General features: G+C 39.8%; 2 protein-coding genes across 3 annotated transcripts in view; one reads left to right on the top strand and one right to left on the bottom strand.

The window, feature by feature from the left end:
• The window catches only part of LOC132155163 (matrix metalloproteinase-16-like), a 32134-nt gene extending 26851 nt beyond the window's left edge, over positions 1-5283 (bottom strand). For both annotated transcript variants that reach the window (XM_059564019.1, XM_059564020.1), the window contains exon 1: positions 4897-5283. In XM_059564019.1, coding sequence (XP_059420002.1) covers positions 4897-5016 — 120 coding nt within the window. In that variant the 5' untranslated portion in view covers positions 5017-5283. The remainder of the gene's footprint in view (positions 1-4896) is intronic.
• A 15241-nt stretch (positions 5284-20524) lies between these two features.
• Positions 20525-22592, top strand: part of LOC132155160 (epidermal growth factor receptor-like) — a 61276-nt gene continuing 59208 nt past the window's right edge. The window contains exon 1 of the mRNA XM_059564015.1: positions 20525-20825. Within this exon, the coding sequence (XP_059419998.1) occupies positions 20747-20825 (79 nt within the window). The 5' untranslated portion in view covers positions 20525-20746. The remainder of the gene's footprint in view (positions 20826-22592) is intronic.

Below are 22592 nucleotides of genomic sequence, written 5' to 3'. Positions count from 1 at the left end.
TACTTAACTGCAGTAAAAATAATATTCCTTTTCATACTTTCCAAATCATTCCGGTACTGGTAAAACCAGCTTTTTCGAAGCTTTGTTAGGAAGAATGCTTTTTCATATTATTTACTCTTTTGTATATCACCCACTTCACTAATTGGCTTTATACACTCAACACTGCAAGTTGAGGGACCATTAATACTTTTCTGGGGGGGGGGGAATTTAGACAGAAATACAAATTTCATCCGAATACTGGCCAAATGATCACTACAAAATGTGTCTACAGTATTAACAATAATACAGACTTTCTTAATTACATGATTACATTTTTAAAAAGACCTGAATTATCTCTGTTTGACAGAATCTGAAACAGTCTATATTACCTACAGAAAGATAAGTTGCAAAACAAAGGAATGATTTGATTCTTTGTGAAAGTCCATAACACATGTGCAAGAAGAACTTTTAAAACATGGGGTTTGATTTTAAAAGCAACCAGCTAAGACAGGTTTTCTTGATGTTCAAAGTGCTTAGTCATTAGGTGGTGGTGTGCATCCTGTCACAATCTCACCCATGACAACATGAAAATAATCATTACCCAGAAGCTGCTGCCACATATACCAGATGGCAGAAACAGACAGAAAAGGGGCATGACGAGATACCATAGAGTGGTATTTTTGACTGTACAATATATTGTTCTTAGTTGTATGTCAAAAAATTATCAAATAAAATTTAGAGATTTTACTCTATACTATATTTTTTGCATGAACATAAACTGGTCATGGTACAACTTAAAGGAGCAAGTCTTTCTTTTATATCCACTGCAGAATTTTCTCACTTGTTCTTTCTCTGTAGCTAAATCTCTCTCTCTCTCTCTCTCTCTCTCTCTCTCTCAATCTCTCTCTCTTTCTCTCTCTCTCTCTCTCTCTCTCTCTCTCTCTCTCTCTCTCTCTCTCATACACACACACACACACACACTTCTCTCATGTGCATCTTGCAGCAAAAGCCAATCAATGAAATCAATTAGAGGAGTCAGTATTTTGAAATGCAGTTGCATCCAAAAATGTGCTACTGTTTCCAGGCAAACAATTTGTGAAAATAAGCTGCCATATTTTCCCATGAGTGCAACGCCATCAGTTTCCTTGGGGTCAGTGGCAGAACTAACAAATGATAGAGGTAAAACCTCAAGTACTGCTATCATACATAGTCTGCCTACTAACCAGCAGCCAGGAATTGCTTGTTTCTATCTCGCCCTCCTTCCCTTTTCTTTCTGCAAGTTCCTGTTGACTAACAACCCCTTTTATCCACTTTCTATGCCTTTAATCAGCTGTAAGCACATGAGTGTGTGTATGGTGTGCATCATGAGCTGAAACAGGTTTCAGGCCCATGAGTCAACGATATTGTGAAAATTGATTTATTTGCAATCTCTATTAGCAAAGGTAAACTTAGGAAATATAGGAAGATAAGGAAAAATTACAGGAAAACTTAGGAAACTTTTTTTTACTTTAATGCATATTGTTTACAGAAACTGTAACTTTAGTGCTTATAATCCAATCTCATGAGAAAATATAACTACAGTATGTAATGTTTTGCCTAATAGAATTGTTGTGTTAATTTGTATGATTTTGTATGAGTTTGTACAATTTGAATGCATTTTTTTTACGATGCTATAGTACTGAAACAGTGTATTTTAACATTTACAGATCCCCCCCATTCACTTCCATTTCACGTGCAGAGAAAATGTTTGGTCATGAATGTATATTAATTTGTACAATTTTTTTTTAAATTGGTATGATTTTAAAACATATTGTTTATGTGGCTTTACTGAAATAGTAATGAGTATTTTAATATTTACCAATTGTGTCCAATGTACTGCCATTGTAAGTGCTTTGGACCCGATCTTGGTTTATTAGTGGTGAATTAGTAAAATTGTATTTATATGAAAACATGATTTTGAAGGTCATGAAGGTCTACCCTTAAACCTAACTCTCAGTGGGAGGTAAGCAAATCATATGCAAATGTACAAAAGAGATGATATGAATGCATATGCATTTGCTACCAATTCCCTAAAAAAAAAAGAACTGCCCTGAGAGTGTGTTGTTGGTGGACAAGTCAAAATTCATATCCATAGCACAAATGTTTAATAATTATCAGAGCCTGCTTTACTCCTCCTCCCTTTATGACATCATGACAGATTCAAATGCATTTAAAACTTAATTTAAATCGATTAAGGTACCGTACTGTACAGTACATTCATGTCCACCTCTATCAACTACAAAACCCACAACATTTTATCCAAACCATTAATAAGATGTATGACTATTTCATCATATTTCTTGACATCTCAGTGGTCAATATTACATAGCAACAACCCCTGACTCATTATTTATCTCATATAGAGCAAGAGCAACATGAAATGTTATTACCAACTTAGCACCGAGCTAAGCACATTTGTAGCTGTATCTGAAAGAAGTGCATAATTAAAGCCTCGGGGGGCCCAATCTTGATTTCACCACTGAATCCTTGAACCTTGCACTCTCTAGTCTATTCCTAGTTCAGGATCAGAGGTCCCCCTCTGAGCAGTCATTACTCATCTCACACACACACACACACACACACACACACACACACAATCTCTCTCTTCCCCAAAGACCACTGACCTGTGCACTCAACTAACAACTGCTGCCCAACACTGCAGCCCTGCCAGCAAAAAACCCACACAGGAGCTACGTACATGGGTGGCAGAGAGCTAAAAAGAAGAAAGAGATTCTAGTTACCAGAAAAAAGAGAAGACTACTAATTTAGCATTCAGGTGGTTCTGTCACACTGATGTTATTGTAATTTTGTGAAAGACAGTTTCATCAATACAGCCTGCTATAAAAGAGCCTCAATATTATCACGACAATACCATGTCCACTGGCTGATCCACTGGCACAGCGTTCTCTACAACTCTCGCCTACCAGCCAAACAGAACCGGGTAAGTGACAAATCCTCTCAATGTCAACCAGCGTTGCAAGAGTACGGTGGCCCAGACAGCTCAACATGCTGCAACTTAAGAAAACACATGCAAATTGAAAAAACATCAGCAAGTGAAGAAAACATCTTCATCAGTTTGACAACACAAGTGTTGCAAATCATCACAACACATGCATATAGCGAAACACGCTGCAAATACTTCACAACACATGCATACAACGAAACGAGCTGCAAATCATCACAACACATGCATATAGCAAACGCGCTACAAATCCTCACAGCACTTGCATACAACGAAACGCGCTGCAAATACATCACAACAACTTTACGAGGTCTCCTTGAAACATTTCCATTGTGATCAGTGCTATTTGCAGCGCGTTTGTTAATTGTATGTGTTGTGAGGATTTTCCAGGCATTTCATTAATGCATGTGTTGTGAAGGATTTGCAGCGCTTTTTGATATATGCATGTGTTGTGAAGGATTTGCAGCGCGTTTCGATATATGCATGTGTTGTGAAGGATTTGCAGCGCGTTTCGATATATGCATGTGTTGTGAAGGATTTGTAGCGCGTTTGCTTTATGCATGTGTTGTGATGATTTGCAGCGTTTCGTTATATGCAGGTGTTGTGATGATTTGCAGCGTTTCGTTATATGCACGTGTTGTGATGATTTGCAACACTTGTGTTGTCAAACTGATGAAGATGTTTTCTTCATTTGCTGATGTTTTTTTCAATTTGCATGTGTTTTCTTAAGTTGCAGCATGTTGAGCTGTCTCGGCCACCATACAAGAGTCACTAAACATCACATTTGAGTTTGGGGGAGAGTTGCTAAGCATCTTACATAATCTTTATGTGCTTCACATTTGCAAGAGCCTGCGGTTGGGTACCACTGAATGAATCAAGATCTTGCTTCCCCTATCAACCCACTGATCGTCACATGGCCAGTCAGAGGCGTATGATTGTCATCTCTTAGTGAATGGATTTGGACTGGAGGAAGGAGCAATATCTCTGATTGTTGCGCATCTCTCTCACACTAATGCCTCTGGTCTATAAGAGCTTGTTGCGCAACAGTGTACGATTAAGTATTAAGCATGTTTAAAGGTATACTTCCGATCTCATTGCTGTCCATCAATACACAGAAATAAATGAGAATAGAATTGAATAGAATATAATTAATGTTTACTCAGTATACAATTACAGAATAGGCCGCAATAGAATTGAATAGAATTCCTGTCTACTTACTACTAAGAATAGCAGAATATAATGGCATTCCTATTACAGAAGCATTCTATTCCATGAGCAAGTGAAGCCTAATCTACTTTATTCTATTTTGTAAATTGGTGTAATAAGTAGACAAGAATGAAAGTCTATACTTTTCTCTTCCGTATTTCAGAAGGTAGACAGGAATGATATTCTACTCTGTTCTTTTTTGTAAAAGAAGGTAAACAGGAATTGTATATTATTCTGTTCTGCTCTGTAATACAAAGTAAACAAATTATATTCTCTTCCATTCCAGTCTAGTGCATTTTTATGTTCTTCTATTAATTTTACTCTGTATACAGAATTACAGAGTAGAACAGTATAGAATTGCATTCTTCTCTACTCACTGCACATCATTACTGAGTAGGGTAAACAGACTATAGCACTTCTGTTTACTAGGTATACTGAATAACAGGACAGGGTTGCATTGCTGAGTACAGATTATACTAGTCTAGACTGGAACAGAATAGCTGTATATGGTCTACCATAGCACACATTCAGAAGGCACATGGTGCAGAACCACCAGGTGATTCAATGTGCTGTCCTGATTTATGACCTGCAATATATCCCGTTCTTTTAGGTCTCGGTATAAGCAGGACGCATATTCTCAACATACGTTTTTGTGTTGATGACTCGAGCAGAAGATGCTGATGCTGATGCTGATGTTGGGCCAGTCTTACCTCAACGCTGAAACGATGGTCCTCGGCCGCTGAACAGCACATCCACACAGCGTGATGGAGCCACAGCAGCACCGCGTACACACAGTCCAGCCTTGGCTTTCTAAGCAACACACCGTTCATATTTGTAGTTTCGCTTGATTTTCCTTTTTCAATGACTATTTATGTCTCTATCCTCGTATGTCAGTTAAGCAAGTGGCATTTTGGACCGAAGATGAAAACATCGGTGCGCGGAGAAGCATCGGCGTCCGCACATTTTGTCATTTGGCTGGCAATACACATTCCATCTTGAATAACAAATGCACTATTTCGCGACATTTCTTAAATTGCTTTAAAGCGTTACCTTGGCGAACTGGCAGGTTGCTTTTCTATACTGAGCAGCATCCAGAGCGTAAGCACTGCGCATGCGCTCTGATTCACTGGGCAGTGATGCTTGTTGACTAGTAGGCACCATTCATTCTGTCTTCATTCTTCTTTCTCTCCTGTCAATCACAGATCAATGAAGGTGTAAAAATGGGTCCTAGGTAGGCGGGACGTTGAAACGGCTGACACTGACGGTCATCTCTGGCGAACGGCCATTAATTGGGTCAACGTTAGTATTTCAAGCGATTAAACATCTTTCTGTTTATTCATTATTATCTTTGTTTTGGTGCAACCTCCTGCTTTCATTTAATCATGATTATTATTTTTTTCTTAGAATGGTTTATCCCTTAAATACAAATAATAATACAAATAATAATAATAATAATAATAATAATAATAATAATAATAATCAGACATTTTTTATAATTATTTCCACGAATATGGAAATGTTTCCACCCAGCTAACAATTTTTAGCTCCCAGAACATTCTGGGATTACTATTATTATTATTATTTGATTATATTAAAAAAAAAAACTAAAAAAAAAAAACTATTAGATCATTCTTGTTACAAAACCACAAGAGAACATTTTTTGTATGTAATTTGATTTATATAGATTTAATTAGAAATGATATATTAAATATAGAAATTATATATATAGAAATTGTAATTTCTCCGTATCTTCCTATATTTTTCTTTGTATCACAGAAATAATAATAATAATAATGGGGAATGCGAGATTGAAAAATGTGAGACATTTCATGCCCACCACAAGATGGGGGTGGTTTGCTATGCTAGGAAATGTACAGATTTACAGATTCTTTACAGTATGTTCGAAATAAATAAATAAATAATACGTGTGTGTGTGTGTGTGTGTGTGTGTGTGTGTCCTCTTGTTTTGTGACATATCAGGACACAACTTTGTTGGGTATGGGTATGACACAGGTATTAGAAGGAGAGGGTGACTTATGTGGACATAACCCATGTCCACATTTTTGAAAACGCTTATAAACCATACAGAATGATTTTTTTTTTTGAGAAAGTAAAAATGCACAAAGTTTCCTGTGAGGGTTAGGTGTATGGTTGGTGTAGGGCAATAGAATATACAGTTTGTACAGTATAAAAAACATTATGCCCATGGGATGTCCCCACTTTTCACAAAAACAAACGTGTGTGTGTTTTTCTGTCCTGGTGGGGACTTGAATACGCACCGACTCATGGGGACTCATGTCAGCATGAGGACCTAAATTGAGGTTCTCACGGGGAAACAAGTTTATAAATCATACAGAATGCCTTTTCAACAAAATAAAGCGTTCGAACATTTGGACATGTAGTGTTTTTAATACAATATAACAGCATGGCAAATTACAGCATTAGAGCAGAGACCAATAATGTCGGGGAGATCTTTGAAAGCTCAGTCATGGGAAAATGAATTCATCTGCTTCGCACTTTAAGGAGTGAAGATAAAGAGGCATCTACGGTGGCCTCTGGTTTTGTGGATATTAATAGCGCTCAATTAAAAATTAGATCAAGGTTTTAATTTTCTCACAGAGGTTATGCTGGTGAAGAGGCGGCGATGAGCATTGCAATTTAGTCTGATCATCTGATCCGAAAAACAAACCAATTATGATGTTTCTTCTCTCTGCTGCACTCAGCCACTTGAAATGTGCTGTGAAATGAATGACAATAATTCTGCTTATTGCTTTTCAACTGAAAGAAAAAAAAGAAAGATATAAACTGGCATTTGAATTATACGCATCTAAATAACATGCAAAAGATCCTTCCACCACGTTTATGTTTGTATTCTAAACTTAACTGCTAGTGTTTATGAAAGTTATTAACTATAAGAAGCTGTTCAACCCATGTTTATTATTTCAAGCAAACAAAAAGTTTTTGTTGTATACTATTGTGTTTGTTTAATTCATCTGATATAAAGGCATTATTTATAACAAATTATGTGTCATTTGCCCAGAGCTGTACTTGAGATTCAAAGTCCGGTGAAATTAGTTTACACAAATTATATTCAGCGGTAAAAACAGTGCTGAGGAATTTTGAGGAAGTTTCTTATTTGTAAGTTGTAGCTCCAATGAAAAGTCATCTAAAAACAAAATAGTTTTAGATTGCTAGAATATGAAAAAGCTACTTATGTATATGTGACCCTGGACTGCAAAACCAGTCTTAAGTGTCAATTTTTCGAAACTGATTTTTATACATCATCTGAAAGCTGAATAAATAAGCTTTAAGCTTTCCATTGATGTATGGTTTATTAGGATTGCACAATATTTCCCTGAGATACAATTATTTGAAAATCTGGAATCTGAGTGTGCAAAAAAATCTAAATACTAAGAAAATTGCCTTTGCGATGTCCAAAGGAAAACTTAGCAATGCATATTACTAAACACAAATTACGTTTTGATATATTAACAGTAGAAAATTTACAAAATATCTTCATGGAACATGATCTTTATTTAATATCCTAATGATTTTTGGCATAAAAGAAAAAGCAATCATTTTGGCCCATACAATGTTTTTTTTTTTTTTTTTGGGCTATTGCTAAAAATAAGCAACTTAAGTCTGGTTTTGTGGTCCAGGGTCACATATATTTCAGGGTCTATGATAGATAGAGTACTCAGATGCAGAGTAGTAAAAAGGAGACTCTTTATTCTCATCACAAAACACAAAATAACATAAAAAATAGTTAAATGCTGCTCAGGTGAACAGAGATTCCAGAGCTGGCCAGCACACTGTGGACCACTCGAGCTTCCGGATCTCTGTACTACACGTCCTTATACACGGGAGAAACAGAGGGTCAGACACTGATGCTTGCATATATGCACAAAACACGGGTAAGGACAAAACAATCTACTCATGATGACGGACAGAAAGGCAGTGGGGGAATAAGCGACAGGTGGGTGAGAGTCAGCTCGTGATCTGCAGACCCCCGTCGCGAGATCAGCACTGATTGCCCAGACCATGATCTACCGAACATGACAGGAAAACACAGACCGCAGGGGAAGCTGAGAGGACACCCTGCACTGTGACAGTATACAGTCAACCTAAAAAATGATTTTTAAATAAAGAGAGAGAGAGAGATTCCAGTGAAGTAAATGGGGCTTATTTTTGTTAATTTAAAGGTGCTGTATGTTTTTGACTATACTAAAGCATAAAAATACCATAATATGTTTGCAGATATTTACGAAACATGCTAAATTAACATACTTGGTTCTCTGAAAAACAATGCTACAGTCAGTTATTCTCCTTTGAACATGTGCATTCTGGGCCAGGATATCTGCCTCTGATTTGGTTTGTGAAACCTGCCCACTGCCAGTTTATTTCAGTTGTATTTCAGCAACCCAGGTTGCCAGTGGACGGGAAACACAGCATATTTCTTATAATTCACCATCAAGTGAGCTTGTTCCTGTTGGTGTCGTCAATCTGGCAACCTGTGTGTGCCTATATATAGACTCACTGGCCACTTTATTATGTACACCTTGCTAGTACCGGGTTGCACTTTTGTCTTCAGAACGGCCTTTATTCTTCGTGGCAAAGATTCAACAATGTGATGGAAACATTCCTCAGAGATTTTGGTCCATATTGACATGATAGCATGACGCAGTTGCTGCAGATTTGTCGGCTGCACATCCATAATGCAAATCTCCTGTTCCATCACATCCCAAAGCTTGAGATCTGGTGACTTTGGGGGCCATTTGAGTAAACTGAACTCATTGTCATGTTAAAGAAACCAGTCTGAGATGATCTGAGCTTTGTGACATGGTGCATTATCCTGCTGGAAGTAGCCATCAGAATATGGGGACACTGTAGTCATAAAGGGATTGACATGGTCAGCAACAATACTCAGGTAGGCTGTGGTGTTTAAACAATGCTCAGTTTGTACTGAGGGGCCAAAAGTGTGCTAAGAAAAAAGAAAATGTCCTCCACACCATTACACCACCACCAGCAGTCTGAACCCTTGAACAAGGCAGGATGGATCCATGCTTTCATGTTCTTTATGCCAGATTCTGACCATAACACCTGAATGTCGCAGTAGAAATTGGGACTCATCAGACCAGTCAATGTTTTTCCAATCTTCTATTGTCCAATTTTGGTGAGCCTGTGTGAATTGTATCCTCCGTTTCCTGTTCTTAGGACAGGAGCATCCAGTGTGGTCTTCTGCTGCTGTAGCCCATCTGCTTCAGACATGTTGTGCATTCAGAGATGATATTTCTTGGTTGAAAACAGTGGTTATTTGAGTTACTGAAACCCTAGAGATGGTTGTCCGTGAAAATCCCAGTAGATCAGCAGTTCTTGAAACACTCAGACCAGCCCGTCTGGCACCAACAACCATTCCATGTTCAAAGATACTTAAAGGGATACTCCACCCCAAAATGAATATTTTGTCATTAATTACTTACCCCCATGTTGTTCCAAACCCGCAAAAGCTTCATTCATCTTTGGAGCACAATTTAAGATATTTTGGATGTAAACTGGTAGGCTTGAGACTTTATTCAACAATTCCTTTGTCTCCTCTGTGTCTCTCCATATCACTGTAGTATGCTGCATACGCTCTTCTGTGTCAACTGCACCAAAAGGATGCGCTGTTTTCTTTCAAATAAAAGCATAAATACACATAGAAACAGTGCATCCTTATGGCGTGGCTGACACAGAAGAGTGTAAGCAGCATACAGTGTTATTTATTTGGCAGTCTATGGGACAGTCTCAAGCATCCCAGTTTTTATCCAAAATATCTTAAATTGGGCTTCCGTCCTGACCACACGGTTGTGGTGGTCTTCTGCTCCGCCCTGGGGGGCTTCCGTCCTGACCACACAGTTGTGGTGGTCTTCTGCTCCGCCCTGGGGGGCTTCCGCCTTGACCACACGGCTGTGGCGGTCTTCTGCTCCGCCCTGGGGGGTGCCACATGATGTCCTTATGGATTTCTGTTTTGTGTTTCTTGGTTTCTGTTATGTTTCTGTCTGTTCCCCTCAGTGAGTCTGGCCCTCCGTCCCTCCCCCTGAGCCTCCACCTGTCCGCCTCCCTCCTGGTCTGTGTTGTGTCTTGTCGTGGAGCGTCTGGGAGCCGCTCCGTAGAGGGGGGGTCCTGTCACAGTATCTGGGTTGTGTTCCCTGGGTTTCCACTAGGTGTCCTCCTTTCTCACGGTGTCTGTCTCCTTATCACTTCCTGTTCCCTTATTTGGTCACCTTCCTGCTGTTTAGTAATTGATTGTTCCCCACCTGTCTCCTGTTCCCTCATTATCCTTCTGTGTATTTATACCCGGTCTGTCTGAGTCTGTGTTACGGAGTCCTTGTTTAATGTCCTATAGTTATTCATGTCCGTCGCTTCTTGCCTTGCTTTGCCTTGTCTTCGTGTCTTGTTTATGTTTGATATTCTGGTTTTGACCCTGCCTGGACTGTTTACCCCTTTGGATTACCCTTTAATAAATGACTTACCTGCAATTGGTTCTATCTCCGTGCCTCATTGGATCCCTGCCGTGACAAAAACCAAAAGGTAAAAGGAAAATTGGCAAAAAATAAATAAATAAATAAATAAATAAATAAATACAAGTGGTTACTACCTGTGGAACAAGCATATTCAGTTAGTTAATTATTTTTAAATGTTAGATTGAAGCAAACCAAATTTAATGATGATTATAAATAGTTATCATGTATTTAAAACACATCAGTTTATTACAACTGCAGAAATGTTTACCAGTTTATTTCCCGTTTCATTTATGTATGACAGATTTGTATCACATTAAGTTTGTCAAATCTGTATAATCCAAATGGATAGAAATATGCAATTTAATATGCAATTCAAAAACATTAATTATAAATTTATGTCGACAGACAGACAGACAGACAGACAGACAGACAGACAGATAGATAGATAGATAGATAGATTGATTTACCACTTTAATCTTTTCAGTTCGAGAAGGCACATATGTCTCTGATTAAATTTGCGTTTCCAACATCTATTTGACTCTCACGATAATGAAAAACAGTCTTCTGATTATATGATTACAGAGAACTATAAATATTTGACTTTTTGAGCATTAGACAAAAATAAAGATTCTCTAACAGTTCAGTCTGTTGTTCTTCCAGTTATTGGCAGTAGCATAGTAGGCATCGTATTACACTGCTATACACTGTGAAGATTTATTTATTTTATATTTTTTAAGCACATTAAGTGCTATTTTAAATGGCTTATATGTGACGATCGACCCAGTGAAACACAGGGAGAGAGAGATCCAATTGCAGGTATGTCCTTTATTGGGGTAATCCAAATCATAATCCAAACAAGCCAGGGTCAAAACCAGAAACAATCCAAATAAACAAACAAGGAAGGAACAGGAAGGGAACAGGAACGGAAAGAGGAACAGGAACAGGAACTCGGAATGCGAGGAACTCGGTAGACGAGAAGACTGGGTACGGCAGGAAACGTAAGGTAAAGTAAGGAAAGGACTCCATCCAGAAAACAAGAAAAGACTGGTTAATATAGGGAGGCTAATGACTAATAAGTGAAGGCACCTGGTGCAATTACTGTGATGAAGGGACAAGGCTAGTGGGAATTGTAGTGCCTACGGTGAGGTGCCTAAGGGGAAGTGAGCCCACTAGTGGACACCCAGGGAAACAGAGACCAGGCAGCGTGACATTACCCCCTCCTCCACGGAGCAGCTACCAGATGCTCCACCCAAACCAATGGGGAAACAGAGACAAGAGGACCAGGTAAAATAGGGAAACAGAGACAAGAGGACCAGGTAAAATGGGGAAACAGAGACAAGAAGTGCAAACACAAAAACAAGGAGCCCAGGGGGGAGGTGGACCGGCGAAGGATCAGGGGGAGGGACTGAGGACCAGGTCCTTAAAGGGAAACAGAGAGAAAGACAAAGACAAGCAACCCAGGAGGGAGGTGGACTGGTGGAGGATAAGGGGGAGGGACGGAGGGCCAGGTCCATGGATGGAAACAGACAGAAGAGAAACAAAAATGAAAACAAAACAACAACAAACACAAGTCCAGGAAGGACATAACTTGAAGCCCACCAGGGCGGAGCAGAAGACCACCACATCCGTGTGGTCGAGACAGAAGCCCACCAGGGCGGAGCAGAAGACCACCACATCCATGCGGTCGAGACAGAAGCCCACCAGGGCGGCGCAGAAGACCACCGCATCCGTGCTGACTCTGGAGGGTCAACGGTGACTAGTCCTGACTCTGGATGGTCAACGGTGACTAGCCCAGACCCTGGAAGGTCAACGGTGACTAGCCCTGACCCTGGAAGGTCAACGGTGACTAGCCCTGACCCTGGAAGGTCAACGGTGACTAGCCCTGACTCTGGAGGGTCCATGAGCACCTGACTCGACTCTGGAAGGTCCACGAGCACCTGACTCAGCTCTGGAGGGTCCACGAGCACCTGACTCGACTCGACTCTGGAGGGTCCACGAGCACCTGACTCGACTCTGGGGGGTCCACAAGCACCTGACTCGACTCTGGAGGGTCAACGGGAACCTGACTCGACTCTGGAGGGTCAACGGGAACCTGACTCGACTCTGGAGGGTCAACGGGAACCTGACTCGACTTTGGAAGGTCAACTGTGGCTGTCATTCTGTGCCGAGGCACTGGACAAGCAGCCATCTTGTGCCATAACTCTGGACCGGCGGCCATCTTGGGCCGTGGCATTGGACCGGTGGCCATTTTGGGCAGTGGCGCTGGGCCGGTGGCCATCCTGGGCAGTGGCGCTGGGCTAGTGGCCATCTTGTGCTGTGGCGCTGGGCTGGCGGCCCGCTTGCGTCGTGACACTGGGCTGGCGACCACCTTGTGCTGTGGTGTTGGGCTGGCGTCCATCTTGCCTCGTGGCGCTGGGTTGGTGGCCATCTTGTGTAGTGGCGCTGGACTTGCGGCCATCCTGGGCAGTGGCGCTGGGCTGGCGGCCATTCTGCGCAGCGGCGCTGGGCTGGCGGCCATCTTGTGCAGCAGAGCTGGGCTGGCGGCCATCTTGTGCAGTGGCGCTGGCTCGGCCAAGGTGCGCTTCCTCTCCCCTCTCCGTCCGCCATGGTGAGACGGCGGCTCCGATCCGTCCCACACGAGCCCAGGGTCGAAGGGGGGCCATGGTGGAGAGCGATGCCGGACCTCCTCTCGACCACTAACTCCTCTGCGACCTCCCCTGTTCCCACGAAAAACGACCAGGCGGGTTCCCTCAAAACCACTCCTTCTATCCCGCTCGGTGGCTGGGGAGGAAACATCAAAAAACATACCGCTGGATCTTACTGGATGGAGTCCTTCAGTGACGATCATGACCCAGTGAAATACAGGGAGAGAGAGATCCAATTGCAGGTATGTCCTTTATTGGGGTAATCCAAATCGGAATCCAAACAAGCCAGGGTCAAAACCAGAAACAATCCAAATAAACAAACAAGGAAGGAACAGGAAGAGAACAGGAACGGAAAGAGGAACAGGAACTCGGAATGCGAGGAACTCGGGAGACGAGAAGACTGGGTACGGCAGGAAACGTAAGGTAACGTAAGGAAAGGACTCCATCCAGAAAACAGGAAAAGACTGGTTAATATAGGGAGGCTTATGACTAATAAGTGAAGGCACCTGGTGCAATTAACAGGAGTGCAATTACTGTGATGAAGGGACAAGACAAGTGGGAATTGTAGTGCCTATGGTGAGGTGCCTAAGGGGAAGTGAGCCCACTAGTGGACACCCAGGGAAACAGAGACAAGGCAGCGTGACATAATATCAGAAGTATCATGCCTGTGTTACTCTTTTGTACAATTCTTATTTAAAGTTGCACATCTGGAGGTAAAAAGTCTTTGTTTAGTAATGTCTGCTAGATGTTTGTTTATTATAAAATTAGTTCCCTTCGAGTTGGTCACTCTTGACATTATGTTGGTGGCCGACGAATTGGGAAATCGCTTCGATAGACCAATCTACTTAGAGAATAACTAAACGTGCCAATGCACATTTGAATCCAATTACTGCATCTAGCTGCAGCTGATCACAGCGTGAGTATAAGAAGGCAGCTGGCGCATTGCATACCAGCTTTTCACTTTGGAGCTAAGCGACAACACCGCATCCCGAGCCTACCAGGCTGGATGATTGGTTTCTTGGGGTGGCCCGCGCTGGTTCTCAGCACTGCACCTCAGTGCATGGGGGTACCTGTGGTGGAGCGGTCAGTTGTGATGCAGTTGCGTCCTAATACGAACCCTGCTTTCCCTCCCAGGTCTGTAGGTACTCGTCTGGCCTGTTCGGCCATGCTTATATGGCCTGTGGAAAAGCTACCTCTGCCTTTCATGCTACGGCGTTACTGCAGGTGCACCAGGCTAAGGCACTGAAGGATCTGCACATGGTTGGTCATGACCCAGAAGTTCTCAGAACTCTGTACCACTACTGACCTCGCGCTACAAGCTCTCTGGGCTGTGCGACATTCACTATGGTGGTCAAGGTGCACCAAAAGTGGCTTTGTGTGGTCGATATGAGGGACGACAACAAAATTCAGTTTCTTAATGCCCTTGTGTCCCAGACTGGTCTCTTCAGCGACGCGTTCGAGAACCTTCTGCGTACCATCAGCCTTGGCTATGCGATTCGGTTTGCCCAGCGTCCCCTCAAGTTCAGTGGCAACCGCTTCATTACAGTGAAGGAGGCCGATGCTCCTGTCTTGCGTGCAGAGATCACAGTCCTACTGGTGAAGATATGAGGACGGGATATGAGGATAGGGTCTTAAAGCCCTTACTTCATTGTAGCCAGAAAGGGGGTGGGTTATGGCCAATCTTGGACCTGCGAACCTTGGACTGGGCTCTTCAGCAATTGCTGCGATTGCTGTGTACAATGACCCTGTAGAAGGGAAGTCGGTGGTAAGCATGATATGGTCATCAGGTTCCTTAGAGTGGCCAGGAGGTTAAATCCTTCCCAGTCCTCCTCCATACCCCCTTGGGACCTGTCTCTAGTGCTTAAATCACTACAGCAGAGCCCATTTGAGCATTTGTACTCAGTTGAGCTAAAGTTTCTTTCATCAAAAGCTCTGCTTTGGCATTGGCATTGGCCTCCATCAAGAGGGTAGGGTACCTGCACACATATTTGGTCGATGAATATGTTTTTGGCGTCTTGGTGACAGATATCTGTAGAGCTGCAGACTGGCCGACCCCCAACATGTTCGCTAGGCTCTATAGCCTTTGTGTGGAGCCATTATCCTCCTGTGTTCTCACCTCAAATGGGTAGTTGCACCGAGAGGCCCCGGTTAGTGCCAGCTTGCTAAAACTACTCCAGAGTGTCCATACTGTAGACCCTGTCGAGCTCCTCTGTCCCCTCGGCAGATGTGGCAGAATATCCGGCACCAGGCCTTCACTCCCTGAATTCTTTAGAACTGAAGGCTGGGTTCCATATGAGAGACCTAATTGGATCCCATATGTGTAAAGTCCACAGTATAGCTTTGGAGCCTGTATTTCACCGGCAGACTTCTGCCATTTTCCAAGAGGGTTTCAATCACCTCCAATTTTCCATAAGCACCTAAATGGATGTTCATTTGTGTATTTGCTCCCAAGACCTCCTTCAGGAAGGATGGAGCTTCCGTGTCGTCCCTTTTCCAACATGAACGTTTTCCCAGTGTTATCCAATCTAACTGAGTGGGTAGTGATTCGAGAATGGTTAATGGAACTACTTGTTGTGAGTCCCGGCCTACACCAAAAATTGGTGCAGGTGGCTCACACAGGGCACTGGAAGGGGCAGCATCCATGGCGCTTTGGTAGGGAATCCCAATTGGTCACCGACGTGACATCGACATTGATTGATTTGGAAGGGAACATCTCAGTTACTTATGGTAACCCTCGTTCCATTACCTTGGCTGATGTACCACCGCTTAGCAGCTGGGTCACTGGGTCGGCTTCTCAGTGAAAACCTGTTATGCATTACATCTGCTGCCTTCTTATACGTAACGTCTCCATTCCCTCCTTCAGGGAACGAGGGTTACCATACATAACTGAGACGTTTATTATAAATTGCACCATTTTTTTGTCACTACATGTTTCAGTGTTGGTTGCTGAAGGATCCATTGCTATCTGATGTGCTAAAAGTGACTTTATGTCAAGAGACATTTTTTTGAAACCTATTTGACTTTTTACCCAATAAAAACAAATTGACTTTTTATCAAAATGTTAAAGCTGCTCTTTTCAATAATAAAAAAAAAAAAGGTAAACATTGATTTCAATTTCAGTTAAAAATTTTACTTAATTCATCAAAATAGATATAGGGGAAACCGGTGGTTGCAACACTTTTTATTTTGTACATGTTCTTATTTTTGTTGACCAAATAAACTTTTTTCATACCAATACCCATAAACCTATTCACACTCTCCCCATTTTATTAAAATATTTAAATTGATGTTATTCATGTTTACAGTTCAAATGTTGAACAAGTCAAATGTTGGTTTCTGGAAACATTAAGCAAATGAGGAAATTAGTGTTAAAACCTTCCCTGTCTACTCAGACTTAGCAGTTTTGAGTAAATGCTATATTTCAAAATAAATGCTGATCCTGATGATACCATCTCTGTTATTTGAAGGAATGTACCCAATATCAGTCAACAACACTTTATGTCAGTTGCTTACCATAAAATAAATTTATACATATCTCTCTTTTTCTTTAAAAAGTTAACAATTACGTTAAACAATTGGAAATTGTTAAAATACTCAGTTACATAGCCATAAAATGTGAACAATATGCTTTTAAACAAATGAGTGAAAAAAAAACTTGTATAAAAGTTTTCTGTGTAATGTTATGACAATTAATGTCAGTTCTCTTAACATCTCAGTTTTATTAAGGGAATTAATGTAAGCATTTTTGTTGTAATCAACATTATGCCACAAATTATGTTCACTGAAATAAATAATTTTTCCTTTTTATGTTTAGATCTTACCTGGGCAAGGTTAGGACTGCCACCGATGCCCATGACACCACTGAGTAATATGATATATTTGATCTATTAATATATATTTTATTGTCTTGGTGTCTCGAAGGTGTGTGTACAGATTGCCACGTTATGTAATAGTTAGTTCCAGTCCAGTAACATTTTTGGACAAGCAGTGTTCCTACTTGTGTAGAGTACTGATATTTCATTTCACTGGAAACTTTTATTATTTGTATTGGAGTGGTTTTGATTATCCTTTTATAGTCAAACATATCCATCATTGTTAAAAACAACACTCTTTTTAAACACTACATTATATACTTTTTAAACTCTAGATACTAGTACCCCTGCATTTTCCATATAGGACATAGTGTTTTTAGCCTATCTTGACTTTCTTGACTTTAATTCTTTCTTCTCGTGATGTCTAAATGTTTTCCTTTGTCTGGGTTGGCTGACAAAAACACTGGAACTTTCCAGCAACATATTGGTGGTGATCACTACAGCCTTGCTACCACAGAATATAGATCTCAAACCACCGCCAGCCCACCTGATGCTAATAAGGGTTCTCTTTTTTATTTTGATGACCTGTCCTTGTCATCCATTATCAATCAAAACTCAACCACACCCCTTACATCCTGCGTGAAAACCACTTAACAAGGGATTATCTTACTATAATGCAATATTAGCTCATTAAAATGACCGGAGACATATGAGGTCTTTCACATCTGTCCCCATTCAGTCTAGCTAGCGACATTATTAAGATTTGTGGCCTTCTCGGTTTGCTGAAATGACCACTTTGAATCTCTTATTGATGTCAGTCATAATTGTTTCCCAGGTAATGTTATTGTGACATAACCTGAACAAACTAAATACAGGATTAAAACAATTTATTAAATCCATTCCAACAGACTGATATATGCATTCAGGTTATACTGCAGATGTGAAATGTAAGATTCACACTTTTGTAAAAGTCTGATTTCTTTATTATTATTATTATTATTATAAAAAAATTGTTGTTGTTGTTATAGATGTCAATATATAAAGGTTAAATCTTTTTATATAACTTTAGACACAAATGTATTAAATAAATAGATGTAAAAGGTCAGTTTACTCAAGACAGACTTGAGTTTGAGTGGGAAACACAGGATTCTTCATGGTCAGTTGATCTTTGTTGACCTTTGGGAACACAAACTTCATGGATGCTTCCCATCTCCAAACCACTGTCTGGCTACTGTGGCAACCCAAATGAATGCAGCTGTTGGGAACTCAGAAACGAAGACCAGGAGACTCTTGGGTAATCTTCAGCAGGATTCTTTATTGAGAACGCTCTGCGTGGCGCTGCAGTCATCAAAAGTCTAACTTGTCCATAAGACATTGTAGTTTTTATACATTCAAGTGGGAGGGATCCATACCATAAACAAAGCATGCAAATTGAATCAGGAAAAAAATGTCAGACACTGTAATTTTCCCAGCCTAGATCTCATCAGCATAACAGTGTCATTCAAATGCATAGGTGCTAATTCAATCAGACTGGCAAGACTGGTGAGGAAGAGCACAAAGACAAAAGGTCATTATCTCAGACTCTTGATTTTCTTGATTTGATCTTCTTGGATATGTCAGCTTTATTACCTACTATTATATTGGAACCTATATATAACATTTTATAAATTTGTAATCCCACACAGCCATGTGGTAATTTCTCAAAGGACTCAATGGACGATTCACAACAGACAAGGGAGGTTTCCAGACAGATAAAGAGACCCCAAGAATTACGTCAAAGGACAATTTGAAGATTACACCGTCTCTTCTACAACCTGTATGTTTATCATGACTTTCAATTTCTTAATCTCTGTCATCCTCGTTGAAAATGTTGTATAGCAAATATTTGGCACATCTACACAAGTTTAATTGCTCAGATGATGCTTCCTCACAGATCAGAATAATTCTCAGGTATCCTTTCAATTTCTCAGATATCTTTGATGAAATCTGGCAGTTTTCTGACCCTGCATAGACAGCAATGGAACTACCACGTTCATGGCCTAGAATTGTAATAAGGACATTGTTAAAATAGTCATTATTTTTTGTTTTCTTTGTGCATGAAAAGTTTTCTCGTAGCTTCATAAAATAACATTTGAACCACTGATTTGACATGGACTATTTTTACGATGTCCTTACCAACTTTCTAGGCCTTAAACATGGTACATGGCTGTCTGTAGAGGGTCAGAAAGCTCTCGGATTTCATCAAAAATATGTTCATTTGTGTTCCGAAGATGAACAAAGATCTTACGGGTTTTGGAGGTGGGAGTAATTAATGACAGAATTTGTGGGTCAACTATCCCTTTAATCTCCAGAAAAACATACAAAATAAAAATTCTGTCTTTTTACCCACAAAACCCCACATTCTTTAAAATATACTCTTTCATTTGAAAGACATTTACACAAGTTTGGAACAACTGAGGGTGAAGTTCAGATCATTTGGTCTTGGAAGTATTTGACAAAAATTTGAGTACCAAATAAATAATTACAGACTTATATTTTGGTAAATCTGAGTGCAATTTGTGAAACTGTTCTCGTCTGAAACTGAGACACATGAGCTTACTGGGGTCTTTTCATCTGGAGGAAAATCTGAGAAACAGTTGAGATGTGGGAGTGTTGCACCACAAGTAACACTATCACTTTAACCAACTAGAAATTACCTAAATATGTGAAATTACACCATCCTGAGTAGAGGTTGCAAAAAAGTGATATTGTTTAAAATTTGATTTGTTATCATATTATTAACAGATCTGGTATCATTTGAATTAGCAGGTTTTCTTGTTTAAATTATAAAATGTTTTCAAGTTTTTTACCAACTTGAAAAAATAATAAATAAAAATAAAACAGTCTATCAGAAGGGTGATGGTTGTAAGACTTTCCAACTAAGTTTATATAATTAATAGGCCTACTTTTATTCAGCAAGGATGAATTAAAAGTGAGAGTAAAGTTTTTGTTACAGAACTTGTTACATACATTTTAAAAATTTGACTCTCTTTCTCTTACTCTCTTACTTTAAAAAAAGTAAATCATATTATCACAATAAATTTATATTTTTGTTTATTTATTTATTTTACAAGTCATCCGTACAGTAAGCTGTAACAACAGCACTCTTTACATAATTTGATAATTTGTAGTAGACAAATATGGGAATATTTGTGACAGAACAGCACAGAAGCAAATTGCGTTCCCGTGTTAATTTGTGATTTGTCGGCCCTACGGGTCCTCGTTGTTGATTGACAGCAGGTCAAAGATTTCATTTGGCATCGGAATGAAATCACGAACTCCGAGATCAAAAAGTACCTGACGTTCAACGTCCCACCTTTCTGAACGCGCACGTACCTCCCTGTTCTGACGTCACGAGCGAGCGCAGCTCTCTCCAGCAGAACGCGCTTCTATCACTGCCAAGGTTCGCGAGCGCGGAGGAGGAGCTGTCAAAGTTTACAGCCAAGTCGGGCGAGTTTTCTCAAGAAGTCGAGAAGGCAAGATCTCTGAACATTTAGAAACTCTTGAAAGAAGAGCCCTTCTAACTATGGAGTGAAGTCTGAGAGGTTTTAAAAACAAGAAATGGCAGGACCAAATGAGATCGGATTGTTTTTTACCTTATTGCTCTCATGGAGCTTCTGTGCGACGCCGGAAAAGAAAGGTAAGAGTATTGTGAAACTGCCTGCTTATAAGGTTAATCCTTAAACTTAGAGTTGTTTTGATGGAGAACGAGCTCCTACAGAGCTTGATGGGAACGTCGCACATACCTTCAGAGACGTGCGCTTAGAGGAACCTCAGTCAGCGTGGGAACAGTAGAAGTCTGTGCTCACAGTCCCACAGAGAACTTCCACTTGGATTCTATATAGTTTTTTAATTAGTTTTCTTTTCTTTTTTTTCGAACTTGATTAGACATAGATAATATCTTAACGTTACTCCTTGTGGTACAACCTGGGGTGAGTGTCTGTAGTTCATGAATCATTGGGTTTGAACGTTCAACTTTTCACTTTACCAGCCCACATTTTAGGTTATATGGTCCCACCTCATACTTTTAATTATGTTGTGATTATATATTATGTTTTTTTTAATAGCTATATAGTGCATTACTGAGCGTTACAGCTGTGTTGCATTGTGTTGCAAAGGCTGAGAGAAGAGAATAATATTGGCTGGAAATATTCCTGCATTATAAAAATGTTTTGTCAGGTTACCTAAAACGTGTTTCATGTGGTAACATTAGAGTTGACAGGTTTTATTCAGTCAAAATATGAATATAGTTTATAGTATATGAATATAGTAGAATATAGCTGGTTATAGTTATTACTATTATATGGGTCAGATCAGGTAGAAATAACTTCTGCACATATATAAATATTATTGTTTTACATCCTTATGTAAAATTGTATTTATTACGCAGTTTGACTTTTTTTTGTGTCAGGCTACCAAAAAATGATTTTTATCATTTTAACAACATGTTTATATCATTTAACTTTTCACAATTATTTTTACCAATTTTACTCCATCTTTATGTTTCAGCTTGAATTTTTAAATGATTCATTTAATTAAAAGTGGTTGAAAAAGTGCAGTAAACTTCACGTTAATTTCAATTTTTGTATGCTGAAATTTTTTCTTTTTTAAGTGAAAACTATTTTGTTATTTTAACCTGATCTGATCCTGAAAATGACTTTTGTTGGTTTAACCAAATGTAGTCAAGTTAATATGGTCATATTAACTTTTAATTTTAACTTTTAACTTTAACATTTCATTTTGACTTAATTTTTGGATTTGTTTTTCACATGAAGCACATATTTCTTTCAGTTATCTACATTACTTTTTAATAGGTAGGTCCAGTGGTTGTTGTAATGATGAACAATTTCTTTGAAATTAATTCAGTTAACCAAAGCGTTGTTTAATCTATGATGTTAGTGTTAGAGTTTGTTACATTTATTAGATTAGTTAAAGTGTTTATATGCCACTCTCCATATTAAGATCATCTCAGGGGGGGGTTCTATGTGTAAACACATGACTGTGCCAATATTGACAGATGGGGCACACACAAATCACTTTATTACATTCTGCTTCCTCGTTTGGACTCATTCAGGTTTACAGTCACGGTGCAAAGAGAGGAATCATCTTCTTTTAATATAAGTTCTGTTTTGACAATCATCAATGATGTTACGTTTTCATGCTGACGGTACCCAACTGTTTGTTACAGTTTGGTACATTTTGCTTTCTACATATGGAAATTATATTGAGAAAGAGGCTGAAGTATGAAGAATATTAAACAAATGGGTTTATTTGGTGTTTTAGTCATTCATTGTCATTGTTAATTGCACTGATTGCCAGTTTTCTCGTCCAGTGAAGACATTTGTGACGTCCTATAATGTGTTCGGGCTCCCTGTTGTGCCTTGCTCAAGGTCAGAGAAATGCTGCA

This window comes from Carassius carassius, chromosome 12 (assembly GCF_963082965.1).
Source record: "Carassius carassius chromosome 12, fCarCar2.1, whole genome shotgun sequence".
NCBI classification, from domain to species: domain Eukaryota; kingdom Metazoa; phylum Chordata; class Actinopteri; order Cypriniformes; family Cyprinidae; genus Carassius; species Carassius carassius.
The sequence above is the reverse complement of the archived record's forward strand: the minus strand, read 5'-3'. Positions and strand labels throughout refer to the sequence as shown.